Here is a 19875-nt window from a genome sequence, read left to right on the forward strand (position 1 = left end):
ACCTTGGTGGGAAAAACGACCCCCGGACTTTGTCTCAGTGCAGACAGTTTGAAAAGTGTCCCCATCAAGAATACTCTGAGAACACAAGGTGTGAAAAATGTTTGCAGGCTAATGTTGTACCAGAAAACCCACAAATTCAAGAGTATCTTTATCCAATTGTTCTAAACTTTGGAACTTAGTATCCCAAGCTTTCATGAACATAAACTGCAATTTTCAGAAGATTTTTCATGGGTAAACAGGAGTCTACTCACACAAAAAAAAGAAGCTTTCTGAAAGTCCCTAGCCCATTGGATACAGGGACAAGGGACAGGCTCTTAAACTGTGCAGGAGGATTTTGTTTCAGATCCCCACTTGCACCTCGGGTATTTACCTCATGATCCTTGCATTGTAAAGAATTCTTCTGCTCTGGTTTATACCAGATTTTCAAAAGCAAAATCCACAGAAAGTTCCCCTTTAAAAAGTGGCTTTCAGCCAGGTGCCCATAGGTCTGCAAGGTACATGTGAAGGGAGGGGGGGGGGGGGCAGGGGCTGAAAATATTTCCATCCAATCAATGTTCACCTTGGTAGTTTATATTCCATGTGTTATATGGACCTCTTTCGTTTCAGGATGGTTGGTTGTGATGTCATTCAGCGTTGTCTACAGATTACTGATTGACCAGCTCTGTAACAAACTTGAAACATTAGTCATTGATCCTGTAGCCTTCTTAATGGATTACGAGAGGTTTCCAGTGTTGAATCCATGTAGCATCTATACAATGCATCGTAGATTATATTTTTTCTAGAGATCTACTGTATTGCATATCTAGGCTGTCATGTTGACTTCATTTTGTTAATTCTTTTGTATTTTTTTTTCCAGCTGATCCTAATACGCTTTTCCGGTCAAACTCCCTGGCCTCCAAATCCATGGAGCAGTTCATGAAGGTGAGCTGGACGGGTCAGGAGAATGTGAGCAAAATTTCAGGGCTCGACTTCCTTCTGGCTCAGATGAAGTGTGAGGTTTGAGTCATGAGCTGAGAATGGCTCCATATTGGCCCTTTGGCTGAGATAGAGAACCTGTGCAATAAGGGGGGGGGGGAGGGGGGTTAATTCCCCCACAGCCTACAGCTAATCACAAGATATTGTCGCCTTCCTTTCAAATCTACCTCTTCAAAAACTATATTTATTTATTTATTTATTATTTATTAGGATTTATTTACCACCTTTTCGAAGGAATTCACTCAAGACGGTGTACAGTAAGAATATATCAAACATGAGCGATAGATAAGTACAGCAGTAAAAATGTTCAAATAACAATACAAAGTATGGCATAGTAGACTACTTACAATGTCAACACAATACGTAATAGAACATTTTAATTGACAGAGTAGGGTATAAACAAAGATGGGACATATAGATAGGTAAGAGAGTAAGAGGAGTTAGAAAAAAAGGTGACTAATTTAAAGAAAGTTGCACATGAGGTCAGAGAGATGGTTAACCATTAAATATTATCTCAGCTAGGGTAGGAGTGGATAAACATGTCCCGCTGCAGTATGTGCATCCCGAGTCAATCCTTGTGTGTGTGTGAGTGAGACTAACAGGTTAGTTACTTCTTCCAATAAAGGCCTGGTTGAAGAGCCAAACTTTCACCTGCTTCCTGAAGTAGAGATAGTCTTGTGTTAATTGAGGCCTTTCAGGAAGTGCATTCCAGAGTGTGGGGGCTACTCCGCTGGCCTGCCAGTATCACATCATCTTTTGGAGAGGGTGTGGTTACTAATAGTCCTTGAGAGGACCTTAGTGTCCTTGGCAGTGTGTAGAGGATCTTCCTATTCTTCAGGTACTCGAGGCCCAGTGGCGTAGCAAGGGGGGGTGGGAGGGGCGGTCCACCCCGGATGTCAGCTCGGGCGGGGGGGTGCTCCCTACCAGCTCCCCCCCCTCGGCGCATTGACACCCCCCGACCAGCTCCCACACCCTACCTTTAAAAAGAATATCGGAATCCGAGGCGAAGCGCAGCGCCTCGCACCTGCCCTGCACGTAAAAGAAATGTGGACCGTCGGGCCTTCCCTCGCTCTATCTGTCCCGCCCTCCGTTGACGCAACTTCCTATTTCCGTAAGGGCGGGACAGACAGAGCGAGAGACGGTCCACATTTCTTTTACGTACAGGGCAGGCACGAGGGGCTGCGCCTCGCCTCGGATTCCGACATTCTTTTTAAAGGTAGGGTGTGGGAGCTGGTCGGGGGGGAGGGGGGCGTCATCGTGCTCCACCCGGGGGGGGGGGTGCAATGGCAAACTGCCCCGCCCCGGGTGGCAGCCCCCCCTGCTACGCCACTGTAGAGGCCATTTCCTTTAAGGGCCTTGAAGATCAGACTAAGAGTTTTAAATTTTTAGCATTTTTAAATTTTAAACATTGCTAAAACTCTACAACTGAACACAAAAGCTACCACTACCTTTTCCTCTTCAAATCTATCTCTTCAAAAACTCTGGCGTCCTTTTACTAAGCTGCAGGAAAAAGGGGCCCTGTTTTTCCTGGGTGCCAGGGCCCATGTTCCCCGCAGCCAGTAAACCCCCCCAAAAATGGCCACATGGTGGGGAGCCTTACTGCTACCCATTGTGGTGGTGATAAGTGCTCTGGCACTATCTGGGCAGCAAGCAGTGATGTATGATTACTAGTAGGTTATTTTTATTTATTTAGATTTTGCTCACACCTTTTTCAGTAGTAGCTCAAGGTGAGTTACATTCAGGTACTCTGGATATTTCTCTGTCCCAGGAGGGCTCACAATCTAAGTTTGTAGGGTTAAGTGACTTGCCCAAGGTCACAAGGAGCAGCAGCAGGATTTGAACCGGCCACCTCTGGATTGCAAGACCAGTACTCTAACCACTAGGCCACTCCTCCACTCCAAGGTTACTGCTGCACTAGCCATTTCCAGGGTTCTTCTTCTCCCCCCCCCCCCCCCCCCCCCCGGAAATGGCACGTGCTCGGGGCGGGACTACCGCTGGCGGCCACTTTGGGCCGGCGGTAGTCCCAAAAGAGTTAGTGGTAAGCCCAATGCCGCTCTGTAAAAGGGCTCCTCTGTGAAACCACACGAACTATAGATGTCCTCTCCACATTGCACAACACTATTGTAACTCCACCAAAATGTAAATTGTAAGCCACGTTGAACCGAAATTTGTTTTTGGATACTAGAGGGATACAAGAATGCATAAACAAATAAAAACTAAATCCTAGCCACACTGGGAGGATTAAACTTCCCGTTAAAATGAAATGGAAGTTGAGTAGGGTGGGGAGAATAATGAATGGAAGGAAGAGAGAGAGAGAGGATAGTTAAAAAATAAATCTCTCATACTCCCTAACTTTCACTCTCTTACTGTCTCTTCCTCTTTTTGTGACCTTTTCCCTCCCTCACCTTCCTTCTGTTTCCTTCTTCCTCCTTTCTCCTGCAGTTATCTTTCTGTCACATATATACACAACATTCAGCTTATGTATTTAACATTTTTAAGTCAACTGAACCACCATCCCCAAGGACACCCAAAACAGTAAACAACCATCAACGATTATAAACCACACAGCTCAAAATAAATCATAAAACCTTAATTACCACCATTTATATTCTTTTCTCTTTCCCAGGTGGTTGGCATGCCCTATCTGCACGGTGTCCTGAAGCCAGTGATAAATCAAATCTTTGAGGAGAAGAGATACATTGAGCTGGATCCCTGCAAGATTGACCTCAACCGTAGTAGGTGAGCTTTGGACTCATCTTGGTGACTTCAGCTGTTCTTTCCTACTGGAGGTTACAGCTAGCACTGGTCTCTGCTGGGTACAGAAATCCAGCCCCAGTAGTTTAGCAGAGAAACGCCTTCCTCATTTACACCTCCCGAGGTCGGGTAGCCAACACAATGAAACGTGGAATGAATTTCTTGAGTTTAAACTGATAAGGAGAAACATGGACCCCCTTTTACTAAGGCGCGCTCACGTTTTTAGCGTGCGCTAAACGTTAAGAGACGCCAATGCATTCCTATGGGCATCTCTAACATTTAGCGCGCCCAATGTTAATGCACGCTAAAAACGTGAGCGCACCTTAGTAAAAGACCTGCATGGTAAAGAAGGGGAAACAATGTTTCATAGATCTAAAAATCATATGAGCCAGCTCTGTGGGTGTTCGAGCACCCCAATATTGACCAAGTTCCTCACATGTTTCCAGGCGGTGGTAACTTCTGTTGGGTTTAGCACCCTCAATCATTTTGAAGAGTTGGCGCCTATGTTAAAAATAATCACGTTCAGGGAGTCCAGGATGAAGGCGGAATGAGTTTGAAAAATGTTCTAGACTCCTAAACAACAGGGGCGTAGCCGGACTTCGGCGGGAGGGGGGTCCAGAGCCCAAGGTGAGGGAGCACATTTTAGCCCTCCCCTGGCGCCGCCGACCCCTTGCCACTTTTGATCCCTCCCCCTCCTGCCGCCGCCAACTTCCAACTCTCCCCCTCCACCGCCAGGTACCGTTGCTGGTGGGGGTCCCCAACCAGCAACTTTTCTACAGTACAGCTTACCATATAGCTGAGGGGCCAAATGCAGATATGCAAATGCCAGAATGTTAGAAACAGGGGCGTATCTGCGTGGGGCCACAGGGGCCTGGGCCCCCGCAGATTTCGCCCTGGCCCCCCTCCCGCCGCCAACCCTCCCCCACTAATGTTGTTTACCTTTGCTGGCGGGGGACCCCAACCCCCGCCAGCCGCCGAGGTCTTCAAAGTTCTTGTTCGTCGTCCTCCGTGGCCATGCTGTACCCTGTTGATTCAGAGTCTGTCTGACGTCGCACCACGTTGTACGCGCGTACAACGTGGTGCGACGTCAGACAGACTCCGAATCAGCAGCGTACAGCATGGCCACGGAGGAGGACGACGAACAAGAACTTTGAAGACCTCGGCGGCTGGCGGGGGTTGGGGTCCCCCGCAAGCTGAAGAATTATTTTTAAAAGCAGGCGGAAGCGGACCTCGACTGGCGGGGGTTGGGGTCCCCGCCAGCAAAGGTAAACAATGTCAGCGGGGGAGGGTTGGCGGCGGGAGAGGAGGTGGAGAGAGTCGTTGGTGGCAGGGGGGGGCTCTGGCAATGGCGGGGGGGGGAGTCGTTGGTGGCAGGGGGGGCTCTGGCAATGGTGGGGGGGGGGACGGTGCTGCCGGGGGGGGGGGGGCTAAATGTGCCCCCTCCCTCTGGCCCTGGCCCCCCCTACTGCCAGAGTCCAGATACGCCCCTGGTTAGAAAGGGTTCTGTAAACTCTAAAATATGCGTCAGTCCTGGTATAGTTATATATAATTATATTCAGAATATTGCGAGCTCCTTATTTTCATTGCAACTTGAGCGAGGTTAGCTAGCTTATGTACTTGAGTTTATGAGTCATAAAGTGGGATTTTATTAGCAGCGGCATAAAAACAAATGCTGTGATGCACGAGTTTCTGAGAACCACATGAACCGGTGTGATCTCAGACACTCATGTGTTACAGCATCTTTCTTTTCTGTTGTCCCATAAAAAGTGTTACAGCCTGCGACGGTGACTATTTCTCCAGGGTTGATGCTGCTTCTAGAACCGCCTGTCCTCTGTAATAAACCTAAGTACCGTCAGCTTTTTTAAAGGGAGGCAGCAGGAAGGTAAGGGAGAAGTAGCAGTACTCTTAGGGGTCCTTGTACTAAGCCGCGTAGGCGCCTATGCGCATCCAATGCACGCCAATTTGGAATTACCGCCCGGCTACCGCGTGGCCCAGGCAGTAATCCCATTTTTTACATGCATCCGATACACGCGCCGGAAAATATATTTTTCTTTTCCAACGCGCGGCGCTAACCGGGCGGTAATTGGCAGCGTACGCGTGCTGAGGATTACCGCCAGGTTAACATGTGAGACCTTACCGCTAAGTCAATGGGTGGCGGTAAGGTCTCAGACCCAAAATGGACGCGCGCCAATTTAAATTTTGCCGCAGGTCCATTTTCGGCAAAAAAAAAAAAAAGAGACCTTTTTTACAGGCGTACTGAAAAATGGATCTGTGCGCGCCCAAAACACGTGCCTACACTAGCGCAGGCCATTTTTCAGTGCATCTTAGTAAAAAGACCCCTTAAAGAGACAGAAATGCTGTGATTTGACAGCTCTCTAGGCAGGTGCAAACAAAGGCACAGGCCTGATCAGAGTTGCTTTGGATGAGTGCGAGATTTCGTTTTCCAGGCTTGGCAGTCAACACCTTTTACCAGCACTAACCGTGTTTCTGGTAAGGAAGCTGGGAATTCCACGGAGAGGATGATTTGAACATAAGTCTGGCCCTGCCCTGAGATAGTTGCTCTCCTTACACATCCCCTGTGCTCCGAACTGAGCAAATGTTGTCAGTCCTTCTGGCTCTATCCTGTGTTTTTCCTGTCAGATAGAAGCAGCAGGCTTGAATCAGTCCTTCTGGCTCCATATGGATCTCAGGCATGAAGGAGATTTCTATGCCAGTAAATACCACTACAACCAGACGGATTGATTTATTAACCGCTGAGGACTCTCTCACAGCACCCAGATCTCAGAAAGTAGCCTGGTTGCTGGGTTAGTTCACTTGAATGCACAGAAATAAAGGTTAAGAAATAATAATAAAAAAATTTGTAAGGTGATAACCTTTATATTGATCGAGTTATTACGTTCCTTAACTAGTTTTCAGGAGTTTAACACCTACTTTCTTAGGGAAGAATAGAATCTGCTAAAAACAACAAATCTAGAAAATATAAATTTATTTATTTATTTTTGACATTTATACCCCACAGTTTCCCGTACAATTTCGAGTTCATAGTAACATAGTAAATGACGGCAGATAAAGACCTGAATGGTCCATCCAGTCTGCCCAACAACATAAACTCATATAACATAGTATTTGATACTTTATATGTAGACCCGAGTTTGATTTGTCCTTGCCATTCTCAGGGCACAGACCGTAAAAGTCTGCCCAGTACTGTTCTTGTACTAAGTTCTGAAGCTAACATCGAAGTCCCTTAAAATTTACACTCCAGCCCACCCACATCTATTCAGTCACAATCAGGGCATAGACCATAGAAGTCTTCCCAGCACTGTTCTTGTACTAAAAGTTCTGAACATTCCGGAATCCCAAAGAGTTATAAGATTCCGGAATCCCAAAGAGTTACAAGATTCCGGAATCCCAATTATTAGCAACATTCCATGTAGAACCCCAAAGAGTAACATAGTCAATGACGGCAGATAAAGACCTGTACGATCCATTCAGTCTGTCCAACAAGATAAACTCATTTTACATGGTATATGATACTTTATATGTATACCTCAGTTTGATTTGTCCTTGCCATTCTCAGGGCACAGACCGTAGAAGTCTGCCCGGCACTGTCCTTGTACTAAAAGTTCTGAAGATTCTGGAATCCTAAAGAGTTACAAGATTCTGGAATCCCAATTAGTAGCAACATTCCATGTAGAACCCCAAAGAGTAACATAGTAAATGACAGCAGATAAAGACCTGAACAGTCCAACCAGTCTGCCCAACAAGATAAACTCATTTTACATGGTAGGTGATACTTTATACCTGAGTTTGATTTGTCTTTGCATTTCTCAGGGCACAGACCGTAGAAGTCTGCCCAGCACTCTTCTTGTACTAAAAGTTCTGAAGCTAACGTCGAAGCCCCTTAAAATTTACACTCCAGCCCATCCATATCTATTCAGTCACGATCAGGGCGTAGACTGTAGAAGTCTACCCAGCACAGGTTTTGCTTCCCAATTACCGGCGTTACTGAGTTCAATGTTGTTGGATTATTTGTAGTAAATAATTAGCAGATTTTAGTACACACAGCTTCAGCTTTAGAAATGTTAATTTCTTTCTTCATCTCTCTCTCATTCACCCCTGAATAATTCACTGCTGAGTCACTTTAAAGTTGAAGTAACAAAACATCTGTTTACTCACAGTTTGCAGTTAGATTATAATCAGACAGGCTTTTATATACATATTACTATACATTTGTATTATCAGCTCCTTCCATGTGCTTAGATGGTAATGGATGCTCACACCACCATAGATCCTCTCAGGTTAGGAGAGATCATGAGCTCCATGTGCTCCATGTGCTGCATCTGCTGTGTCTGCTGCATCTAACCCCCACAGGAAGTTGCATAGCAGTGTGACCTCTCTAAGTAATTCACATCAGAGGTCACAGAGTAATCACAGAGAAATAATAGGTGACAGGCAATGCATGTAAAATACAATTACATTCCAACAAACCCCTTCTCATGCATAACTGTCATGCAATTATTTATTCATACAAAGTCCAAGCTTTATACGCAGATTCACAAAATGTTCTCTGGGTAACGGTTTGGTCATGATGTCAGCTGTCATCTCACTGGTGTGACAATAGTGTAGACTGATGACCCCTTCTTTCGCCAACTCTCGCACGTTGTGGTATTTCGTTGCGATGTGCTTGGTGCGTGACTGAACCTTGTCATTCTGTGACAGTCGGATGCAGCTCTGATTATCTTCCATTATCTGGATTGGTCTCTGTTCAGCTATTCCGAAATCCAGCAAAAGTTTTTCAATCCACATCAGTTCTCTGCACGCTTCCGATACAGCCACATATTCAGCTTCTGTAGAAGACAAACTCACAATACTTTGTTTATGACTGGCCCATGAAATTTGTACATTTCCATACATAAACACATATCCACTTGTGGATTTATAATCAGAATGATCCCCTGCCCAATCTGAATCACAGTAACATATTAGTTTTGGATTACTATTGGCTGAAACCTTTAATTTACAGTCAATGGTACCCTTTAAATACCTTACCATCCTTTTAACTGCAGTCCAATCTGATTTGGTAGGTGAGCTGACCCTTCTGCTCAAAATTCCTACTGCATTTGCTATATCAGCCCTGTATGTGGTAGCTAGATATAAAAGCTTACCTATGGCTGATCTATATTGGATGTTATCTGGTAAAGGTTCTCTTACTGTTTCATCCTTCAGAAAATCAGTGATCATGGGAGTGCTTACAACTTGGGCATCTTGCATACCTAAACTTTCAATAAGCTCATTTATTTTCTGCTTCTGGCTTAGAAGATAAGAACCATCATTTTGTTTCTCAATTTCTATACCAAGATAGTATGACACATTACCCAGTTCTTTTATCTCAACATTGAGGTTTAAACATTTTACAATGTCCTTGTACTCTTGCTCACTTTCGCTTGCAATGAGCAGATCATCAACAAAAGCTAAAATGTATGCATATTGTCCATTTGTGCACCTAGTGTACAAGCATTTATCTGCTTCACCTTGCTTAAATCCTAAATTTGTCAATATTTCATGCAATTTTTCATTCCAACATTCTGCACTTTGCTTTAATCCATAAAGACCTTTGTTTAATTTACACACTAGCTGTCTTTGTTTTGTATTTATGAAACCTGTTGGTTGTTCCATGTACAAGTCTTCAGTTATATCTCCGTGAAGAAACGCTGTTTTCACATCAATGTGGTTGACTTGCATGCCTTTTGAGACTGCAATGCTCAGAAGTGTTCTGATTGTCGTGTGTTTCACTACAGGTGCAAACACTTCATCAAAATCTTCTCCATATTTTTGAAGATATCCCTTTGCCACTAATCTGGCTTTATACCTTTCCACTTTTCCTTGTGCATTCCTTTTTAACTTGAATACCCATTTGCATCCTATAGCTTTCTTGCCAGGAGGTAATTTTGTAAGAATCCAAGTATTATTTTTATCCAATGCATCAATTTCTTCTTGTGCAGCTTTATGCCATTCAGCAGCTTCTTCTGCTGGCATTTTCTCAATCTCATCCCATGTTAAGGGCTCTTGAGCTTCTGCTGACTTTGTTAGGTAAGACAGTCTTGGGGGTGGAACACCTTTGTTTTCCCTGGATGAGCGTCTGACAACAGGTTGGTCTGACCTTTCCGCATCCTCTAAATCTGAGAGTCCTTCTCCAATTGATTCCCCTTCTCCAACTGTACTGTCTTCTTCAATGATCCTTTCTGTGTCTGCTTCCTCTGCCTGTTCCTCGTTAGATACAGGTGAGTTGCTTTCAGACATCTGCCTTGGTATGGCATTTATATACACTGGCATGTCTATTATGGTTCTAGTTTCATATTCTGGATGATAAGGCTCATCTGGGATAATCCAGCCTTTATCAACCCTTTTGTTTTCATCAAAATATGTAACATGTCTTATGCCAACAATGCCAGTTTTCAGATTCAAAATTCTATATCCTTTGTGTCCTGGAGCATAGCCAACTAAAATGCCCCTTTCTGTTGTGGAATCCAGCTTATGCCTTCTTTGCTTTGGTACATGAGCATATGCTGTACTTCCAAATGTTCTTATGTGTGACAGGTTTGGCTTCCTACCATGCCATGTCTCATGTGGTGTGCGCTCAGCGCCTTTAGTTGGCATTCTGTTTTGTAGGTACACTGCTGTGAGAATGGCTTCCCCCCATAGTTTTTTAGGGAGATTGCTATCTGACAGCATACATCTGGTCATTTCCACAATTGACCTAAATTTTCTCTCTGCAACAGAATTTTGCTCTGGTGTATAAGCTACTGTTGTGATATGTTGAATGCCTTCTTGTTCTAGAAATGTGTGCATGCTTTGTGAAATGAACTCACCACCATTGTCGGTCTGAAGAACCTTTGGTTTTCTTTCAAATTTATTGCTCACCATGGCTACGTATTTCTTCAGCATGTCTGTGACTTGACTTTTCTCTTTCAGCAAATAGGCCACACAATATCTAGAGAAATCATCCAAGAATATTAGCACAAATCTGTTATTTCCCAATGATGGGATATTAAACGGTCCACATAAGTCACTGTGTATTAAGTCCAGTACTTTATTACTCCTATTTCCTGTGTATGCAGGAAATGAGGGTCTCACACCTTTTTGAGTAACACAGTCTATGCATTTCTCCATTTTACCAGCATCTGCACTTATCTGAATGCCGGTGGCCAGTTGCTTACTGTAAAGATCCTGGATCACCTTAGAATCACGATGTCCCAGGCGGCGGCGCCAGATTTCCAGACTACATTTACCATCATTCTTCCTTACTTGCGCCATATGTGAGGCTTCACCTGAAATGTTCAGCTTATAAACATCATTATGCATAAAAGCTTCAGCATACACTTCATCATTTTTAGAGATTGTGCACTTACTGTTTTCAAAATGAATCACAAATCCCTTCTTATCTAATGTAGATACACTAAGCATATTGCAAACTGCTTGGGGAATATACAAGACATCACTTACAGGAATTTCTTTAACTTCATTAGACACTTTGCATTTTAAGAATCCAATACCTTTTGCTTGGATCTTAGCAGTCCCTGCGTTTGCAGTTTTAAGAATACCTTCCTCTGGACACATTTCCTGAAAGAAATCCTTACAATTGGTTAAATGGCATGTGCTCCCTGAATCCAAAATCCAAGTACTTTCATTTGAATTTTTATTTACCATAGTCAAAGATTTTTCTGCCATTAGAAAGCCCTTGTGTTTATCTTTGTCCTTCATACATTTCCTGGTTTGAAAATTCTTTAGTTCCATTGGCTTAGGTGAGCTAGAGGGAGTGTTTTGTGTTTCCTTACACCATTTAGATACATGTCCCTCCTTTCCACATGAGTAGCAAATCAGCTTGCCCTTGGGTGGAGTTTTCCCATAGCTCCGCCTTCCTCTGTTCTTTGCCAAGAAATTTGTTTCATTTCTCTCTGACTTGCTTTGAGAACACATCTCCTCAGAATCATTTATTATGCATTCCTGCCTTAGTTTTGATGTTGCCTGTTCAAAAGATTGCCCTTCAATGGCCTCATTTACAGACCTAAAAACATCAAACTTCTTTGATAGTGAGGTAAAAAGAAATGCTCTTTTCAATGCATCACACATGGGAATTCCTGAAAGTTCTAGCTTTTGAAATGAAGACATAAGATGCATAATGTGATCATTACATTTACTTTTATCCCTTAATTTGGTTTCATTCAACTCTGCCAACCAAATTGGTTGCTGCTTTGCATATGTAGTTGCATACATAGTTCTCAGTTTATATAAAATGTCCTTTGGTGTATCTTTTCCCTCCACTAATATGGCTTGTTTCTCTGAGAGAGCTTCCAAAAGCATGCACTTCACATAATAGTTTGCATTGTCCCATTCAGCCATATTTTCAGCTGTTCTGTCTTGGTCTAAGCATATATCTAATCTTTTTGCTCGAAGGAAACATATGAATCTTAATTCCCACTGCTGATAATTAAACTCAGTTAATTTAGGCACCTTGAGAGAATAGAAAAATGGTGAATTTCTTCCCTCAGCCATTTTCTTAGCCTTCTGTCTGCTGTGTGGGGGGAGAGAGAGACAGACTGAATCTTTCCTTTAAAACTTAAGAGAAAAATGTGGCCTTTTTTCTGCCTGGTAATATTTCTCTTCTTTTTCAATTCCTGGACCCTGGGCCCATAACCCTTTTGTTGGATTATTTGTAGTAAATAATTAGCAGATTTTAGTACACACAGCTTCAGCTTTAGAAATGTTAATTTCTTTCTTCATCTCTCTCTCATTCACCCCTGAATAATTCACTGCTGAGTCACTTTAAAGTTGAAGTAACAAAACATCTGTTTACTCACAGTTTGCAGTTAGATTATAATCAGACAGGCTTTTATATACATATTACTATACATTTGTATTATCAGCTCCTTCCATGTGCTTAGATGGTAATGGATGCTCACACCACCATAGATCCTCTCAGGTTAGGAGAGATCATGAGCTCCATGTGCTCCATGTGCTGCATCTGCTGTGTCTGCTGCATCTAACCCCCACAGGAAGTTGCATAGCAGTGTGACCTCTCTAAGTAATTCACATCAGAGGTCACAGAGTAATCACAGAGAAATAATAGGTGACAGGCAATGCATGTAAAATACAATTACATTCCAACAAATGTAGCTAAAAAGAAGTCATTATAAAATATGAAACAAAACACATAAAGGGAAAGGGACTTGATATACCGCCTTTCTGCGGTATTCTGCAATGACATATATACAGGTACTTATTTTGTACCTGGGGCAATGGAGGGTTAAGTGACTTGCCCAGAGTCACAAGGAGCTGCAGTGGGAATCGAACCCAGTTCCCCCAGGATCAAAGTCCGCTGCACTAACCGCTAGGCTACTCCTCCACCTAATAGCACTAAGGAAAGAATCCTAAATATATGAAGAATTCAATAATAAAAGCATGATGGCTCCCCATTATGCTTTTATTATTGAACAAGCAAAAAAGCCGGTTTCACGAAAAATGAAACGGGCCCTAGCAAGGCTATTGTCTAATCGTCACTGTGTTTTAAATCTCTCTTCCCTGCCTTCTCCTCCATCCACATCCAGCAATTTTCCTCTCTCCCCTGCCCTCCCCTCCATGTCCTGCGATTTCTCCTTTCTCCCCTCCCCTCCCATCCATGTCCAGCTATTATCACCTTCCCTCCCCTCCCACCGTGTCCAGCGATTTCTCCTTTCTCCCCTACCCTCCCATCCATGTCCAGCGATTATCCCCTGCCCTCTCCTCCCTTCCATGTCCAGTGATTCTCCCCTGCCCTCCCCTCCCACCCATGTCCAGCGATTATCCCCTTCCCTCCCCTCCCACCATGTCCAGCGATTTCTCCTCTCTCCCCTGCTCTCCCCTCCCCTCCATGTCCAGCGATTCTCCCCTGCCATCCCCTCCCATCGCATCCATGTCTAGCAATTCTCCTCTGCCCTCCCATCCCATCCATGTCCAGGGACTTGCCCCAGCCCCCACATGCCCCCCTTTTAAGCACCCGAGTTCCAGTTCAACCCCAGCCCTCACCTGCCCACCCTCTTCTCCCACAACAACCCTCCTTTCCTTTCTGCCGCTCTGCCCTAATAACATTATTTTTACCTCAAGTCGCAGTGGCGGCAGGCTCGGCTCGGCTGACCTCCCCTTTCCTGCCCTCTCAGTGTCCCGCCCTTGCGGAAAGAGGAAATTATACCAGAGGAGGGCGGTACACTGAGAGGGAAGGGAAGGTTGGAGGTGAGCTGATTACGTAGTAGCTCATTTGCATACAGTTACAAATCCAGCCAGCCAGGGACGCAGATTGACCAATTATTATATAGAGGATTCTTTATATATTTACGATAGAAGGGGGAGACTAGGCACCAGGATCAATTGACAGAAAATTTTTGAAAAGGAAGATTTCAAAAACTTACAAAAACCCAAATAATCGTGTAGGATTCTTATATTTTTCTGCAAGGAATTTCACCATTTAGTACCTTGGTATGAAAAAGTAGCTGAATATATAGATCTATAAACTACTTTCTTACAGGTAGGAAATGAAGACGCGGATAGTCTCCTGCACCAAAGATTGAATTGCGAGAAGGCAAAGTAACAAGGGGCAACATATAGTCAGGGGCGACACCATACAAAATCTGAAATATCTGAGCACAGAGTTTGAATACAATAACCCTGGCCCTAATGAAATGAAAGAAAAAATGAAAAAACCAGTGCATAATGAATCATAAAAATCATTCCGTGATAATTTGAAGTGGGGGTGGCAGGGGGAGGTTAAACCCGATGATAAGGGGGTGGCAGGCAGTGGAATTTTATGGCTCACAGAGGACAGCTCTACACGGTGTCCGGAAAAAATGGAACCCCTTACATAGTTTCAAAATACTTTCCAATTGTTTAAACATTTAGTATGACCTTAAAATACATTTGTGTTCAAAATGTCCTCCTTCAACCTTGACACAAAGTCTTCGATGGCTCAATGAATTCTGGGATTTCATTGATTAAAAGCTCGACTGTTCTGCGAGGTTGATGCGCTGGAGCTCCTTCCTGTTGAAACATGAAGTCCTCAGAAATGTCTCGAATTTCAAGCAGAAGTTTCGGCTGCTGTAGCATGTTTTTGGGTTACTTGGAAAAATGGGGGGGGGGGGGGGGGGGAGGGGTCCCATTTTTCCAGACACCGTGTATAACTGTGCAGATTCTATAAAGAAATGCAGTTGCCCGCATTTGTAGAGACTAATGTAATATAATTTAGAGGTGAGCACTTGTACCAGCCTTAGGGCCTGTGTAAATGCGTGTGTCTAAGTAGTGGAGATACTTGCATAACTTACAGTATTCTATAAGTTATGTGAGTGTGAGTCCCGCCCACGCTCCTCCCAGACTCCTCCCATGTGTATTCGCCCACCTGTCAAATACATGGTATGTAAGGTAGGTGCATATGTATGGAACAGTGCTTAGGTGCTTATCTGATATAAACGTGTGGATGTGTACGGATATGTTAACGATCTAAACATTTACTCTTGTAACTGTCACCTATACGTTAGCCTCTGTTTTATTAAATTACCCCTACAGGGGTAAATTCTATAAATTCTGCGCCAAAACCCCCCACTTAAGCGGTATTCTATATGCCGCACCTAAATTTTGGTGCGGTTTATAGAATAACATTTAAGCGGAGATATCGTGCATAAATTTAGGCAGTGCCATTTGCACCAATGAAAACGTGGCATGAATGTCCATCTATAATTGTGCCTGTAACTCAAAACCACACCTCCGAAATGCCCATGACCCTCCCCATTTCTGCATCTCCTTTTTTGGGCCATGTGTAAATCATAGGGTAAGTGCCAATAATTGCTCGTTAAATAGTCAATTATTGGCACTAATTAGCTGGTTATTCTATTAAATAGTGAACGCATATCAGGCACGCACCTAAATTTGCGTGCATAGGCGCCAACTCCGTGGGTGCTGTGGGTGCTCGAGCACCCCCAATATTTGACCCGCCGGAAGTCCCGGAACAGAAGTTCCCAGCCCCCCTCCCTCCCTCTCCTCCGAGTGCTAGTCCGACCTTCGCTGCCCGCCCTCTTCTCCCAGTCGTCCGCCTGCCCCTCGCCTTCCTGCGTGCCGCCCAGAATTTAAAAGTTCTTACCTCGGGGTGCGGCGGCAGCAGTGAAAGGCGAGCAGGCTTGGCGCTTCAGCCTTCTCTCTCAGCTCTGCCTCTGGTCCCGCTCTTGAGAGAGAGAGAAGGGAAGGCAGGCTGAAGCACGTCTCGGCAGTAGCGTACTGGCAAGGGGGTGCGCAGAGCAGGCACGTGGCTCTCAGCTCTGCCGGTCCCCTGCCCCCTCTAATGTTGCTTTCTGTTCCAGAGCAGGGGACTGGCAGAGCCGACACTTACGTGCCTGCTCCACGTACCCCCTAGCTGGGAGGAAAGGGGGGAGTGATGCACTTGGGGGGTTATGTGATGCACTTCAGGGGTGGGGTGTGTGATGTGCTTCGGGGGGGGGGGGGGATGACGCGCCAGGGGGTGCCCAGTGGCAACCCGCCCTGGGTGGCGAACAGGCTAGAAACGCCACTGCGTCTCAGGACCAGACCACTGCCGCCATGATCAACATACTCCAAGGAAAATGTAGAACAATCCATGCTAGTTGAAATAATCAGGACACTTCACAGCTGACAGGAAAAGACTCAAAGACCTGGGCTTTTAAACTTATTCTAGGGCCCTGTTACCCTCTGGTGACTCCTCAGCTCCCCCCCCCCCCCCCCACTCCCATCCTTCAGGCTCTCTTTACAATGCTTTAATGACTCACTTACATTTTCTGCTGGAAGACAATATCCTTCCTCACAGGAATGTGCTCCAGAAGTTGCTAAGCAACATCACCCTGGGAATTTTTAAGTGCACCAGTCCATCGACTTGGCATGCGGTAACTGGTTAAGTTGTAATGAATTGCTCTGTAGGGTTATACAGTTGCAGGTAGTTCATTCACAGGGTTCTGTCCTTTCCTTGATGTTGGTAGAATTAAAAAAAAAAAAAAATCCATGTGTCTGTCTGCTCCTGAAGAAAGGTGAAGGGAGCCCAGGACTGGACTGGGATGACCGCGGTTGCTTAAAAATGCTCACTGTTGAGATAAGCTGATTTACGTGATGCCCTGCTAAATATGTAAATCCATTTTACAATTCTGTCGTTAATCTCCGAGATGATGAAGGGCTTTTGTGAAATCACCTTCTTGGTTGACTTTCAGAAAGATCTCCTTTAAAGGCTCTTTGTCAGAGGATCAGGTGCGAGAGAGCAGCCTGGAGCTCTTGAAGGGATACCTGAGTGACATCATGGACGCCATCATCGGCTCAGTGGATCAGTGTCCCCCCGTCATGAGAGTGGCCTTCAAGCAGCTCCACAAGCGGGTGGAAGATCAGTTCCCAGAGCCGGCGAATGAGGTGGGGAAGGATGAGGAAGGAGAGAAGACCAGTCGGCATGTTGCACAGAGTCGGTATCATTTTGAGGGATTTAGTCAGGGTACTAACACAGGAGATACCTGACTAGATTGTCCTGCATGAAACCTCTCACCCCTCCCCCAGAAGGTATTTAAGAAATAGTATTTACAGCCGTGGCCAATTTGGGCTCAGGTCCTCCCAAAATTACAGTATTGTTCTATGGCTAGTGGGTCCTCCTCTGGCAGCCATGAACTCCCATATAGATGGTGGCTCTTTCTGTGGGCCACTGCAACGTCTCCCCTCCCCCCACCTTCGCATGCTCGGTTTTTGTGCATGCGCAGGGGGTGGCAGCTTGGGGATCCCCGCCAGCTCAGGTATTAACAATTGGAGTTGGGAGGGGGAGTGGAACGGAGAATAGGGCGGAGTGTAAGAGATGGGGCAAACCTTTGTGACCCCCAAAATTGAATGTCTGGCTATGCCTCTAATTTCCAGGGGGACCGAGTGGTTCAGTCAGGGGACTCTATTTTCAAATATATACACGGCCTTTGCCCCCGTTCTGCTGCCCACAAGTAAATTAGGTGTAAAGTATGCACACACTTTTGTACCAAAGATCATGCAGGGAATTTTCAAAGTCAAATGACTACATTCTTTTCATTTGAAAATGGGTTAAAAGCGCCAGAGGTAGACAAGGACCCGGATATGATGCCAGCCGAAGAGGTCTCCTGTGTGAGTCCCGCATGTGCTGTCTGAGCAGCACTTAAGTCAGCAGGCAGGCTTCAGCCGCCGATGCTGGCCAGGACCACCGAGAGACAGACGCAGGCCCGGGACAGGGCTGCCAGCCCCCTACTCGAGCTGCCGCAGCTGCTGCCACCGCCTCCGCCCCCTACCTTCCTGCGTCTGCTTCGCCCTCAGTCTGTCACGTTCCTGTTTCTGTGTGCTGGGACCCAAGTTATCGCGTTAATGCAATCACCCAGGTTCCAAGACACAGGAGCAAGAGAGAGAACCTTCTGCCTGCCTCCAGAAGCCTTGCTGGTGCCGAGCCCCCCCCCCCCCCTGGAGGCTGAGCCTGGGGAACCTTGCCTCTCCTGCCCCCCTTTCAGTGTCTCTGATGCCAGCGTTCTCACGAATGCTCAGTTCAGCAACTGAACTGAGCCTATGCAGGATTTCCGGCATTGGCGGCTGAAGCGCGTCGCCGACTTGCGCTCTTCTCTGGCAGCATGCGCAGAGATTCATGCAGTAGACCTCTTTAACTGCAGAGCTTGGCATCCCCGCCAGCAAACGCATGTTTTAATGTGGCTGTGGTGGGGGGGGGGGTATGGGGAGGGAGAAAATACCTGGTCCTCTCAGTCCACCTTTGGGCCCCCTAAAACGATCTTCTGGCTCCGTCCCCCAAGGTATGCTGTATATAGAATAGTGCCTACCATTTTTGCGCATAACTACCCGTTACAGGTTCCAATTGCACATAAGCACCAGTGTTCTATACGTTTATGTTTATTGTTGCTTAATCTGTGAAAATCATTCACGATCACCTGACCTTCAGAAAATCTCTTAACACCAGCTTATTTGGAAAGGCTTACCCTAATGGACCCCTTGTTAAATCCATAATTCCTGGAATACAACTAATTTATGCAGTGGCGTTCCTAGGGGGGCTGACACCCGGGGCGGATCGCCAATGCGTCCCGCCCCCCCCCCCCCCCCGGGTGCAGCACCCCCCCCCCCCGAAACAGCGCAACGCTCCCCCCCGGCAAAAAAAAAAACCCGATCCCCCGGCGAAAGAACCCCCCCCCCGGGTGCACGCCCCTGGGGGGGGGGGTGCTGCGCCTGCCGGCTCTTCGTTTTCATGCTCCCTCTGCCCCAGAACAGGAAGTAACCTGTTCCGGGGCAAAGGGAGCATGAAAACGAAGAGCCGACAGGCGCGTGGCACTCCCCCCCAGCGGCGTGCACCTGGGGTGGACCGCCCCCACCGCCCCCCCATTGGTACGCCACTGAATTTATGGACCGCATGGACTCTATTACCCTTCCCCTCTTTTCCCTCATCCCTTGTAATTACTATCCTTCCTATTCACCTTACTATACTTTGTCTGTTTGTTTACCGGATTGGCGATTGCCTATACGGACTGAGGTTAGCCACATTGAGCCTGCCAGTGGGTGGGAAAATGTGGGGTATAAATGTTATAAATAAATAAATAAATACTGCCTCAGGTTAGGCTTCATTTACAGAATTGCCTTTCACCTACCTAAAGAAAGAAGGAATCCTATGAACATGAAAACACGCCACCAGCTAGTACCTTCGTCTTCCATCTCCTTTCTTTGTCCAAATGTACAGCTGGTGGCAATTCAGCAGTCAGAAAAGCAAATGGGGTTCACACTCTCCACAAAAATGGAACACAATAGTAATGGGGTGGAAAGGACCCAATATCAAGTGATCAGTCACCACACCAGGATAAGATGCGCCAAAGAAACTTTATTTGGACCCACATTGTGGCTCAAGACCATGCAGATATCTTATGTGGGTATGTGGCCAATTTATCCAGATAAAATTAGCTAGATAACAGCCAAATGTTAGTGCTAACCGACTGAAGAGAGAAGGTATCATTATTTTACTGTTAATCCCAATTATTAGTAATTATGTCTCACTGTATAAAATGGGACCTATGCTAAAATAGCATGAGTTAGTGGTGAAATACATCTTAACGGTAGCCCATG

The 19875-nt window shown here is 45.6% G+C and overlaps 1 protein-coding gene across 5 annotated transcripts in view; it reads left to right on the top strand.

Annotated features, from left to right (window-relative positions):
• The window catches only part of RASAL1 (RAS protein activator like 1), a 258927-nt gene that overhangs the window by 130671 nt on the left and 108381 nt on the right, over window positions 1–19875 (top strand). For all 5 annotated transcript variants that reach the window (XR_003943755.1, XM_030217945.1, XM_030217946.1 and 2 more), the window contains 3 exons: window positions 857–921; window positions 3602–3714; window positions 16980–17172. Coding sequence is in view for 4 of the 5 variants with exons in the window: in XM_030217945.1 (XP_030073805.1) it covers window positions 857–921; window positions 3602–3714; window positions 16980–17172 (371 nt within the window). In the remaining variant the exon portion in view is untranslated. The remainder of the gene's footprint in view (window positions 1–856; window positions 922–3601; window positions 3715–16979; window positions 17173–19875) is intronic.

Source organism: Microcaecilia unicolor, chromosome 11, assembly GCF_901765095.1.
Source record: "Microcaecilia unicolor chromosome 11, aMicUni1.1, whole genome shotgun sequence".
Lineage (NCBI taxonomy): Eukaryota > Metazoa > Chordata > Amphibia > Gymnophiona > Siphonopidae > Microcaecilia > Microcaecilia unicolor.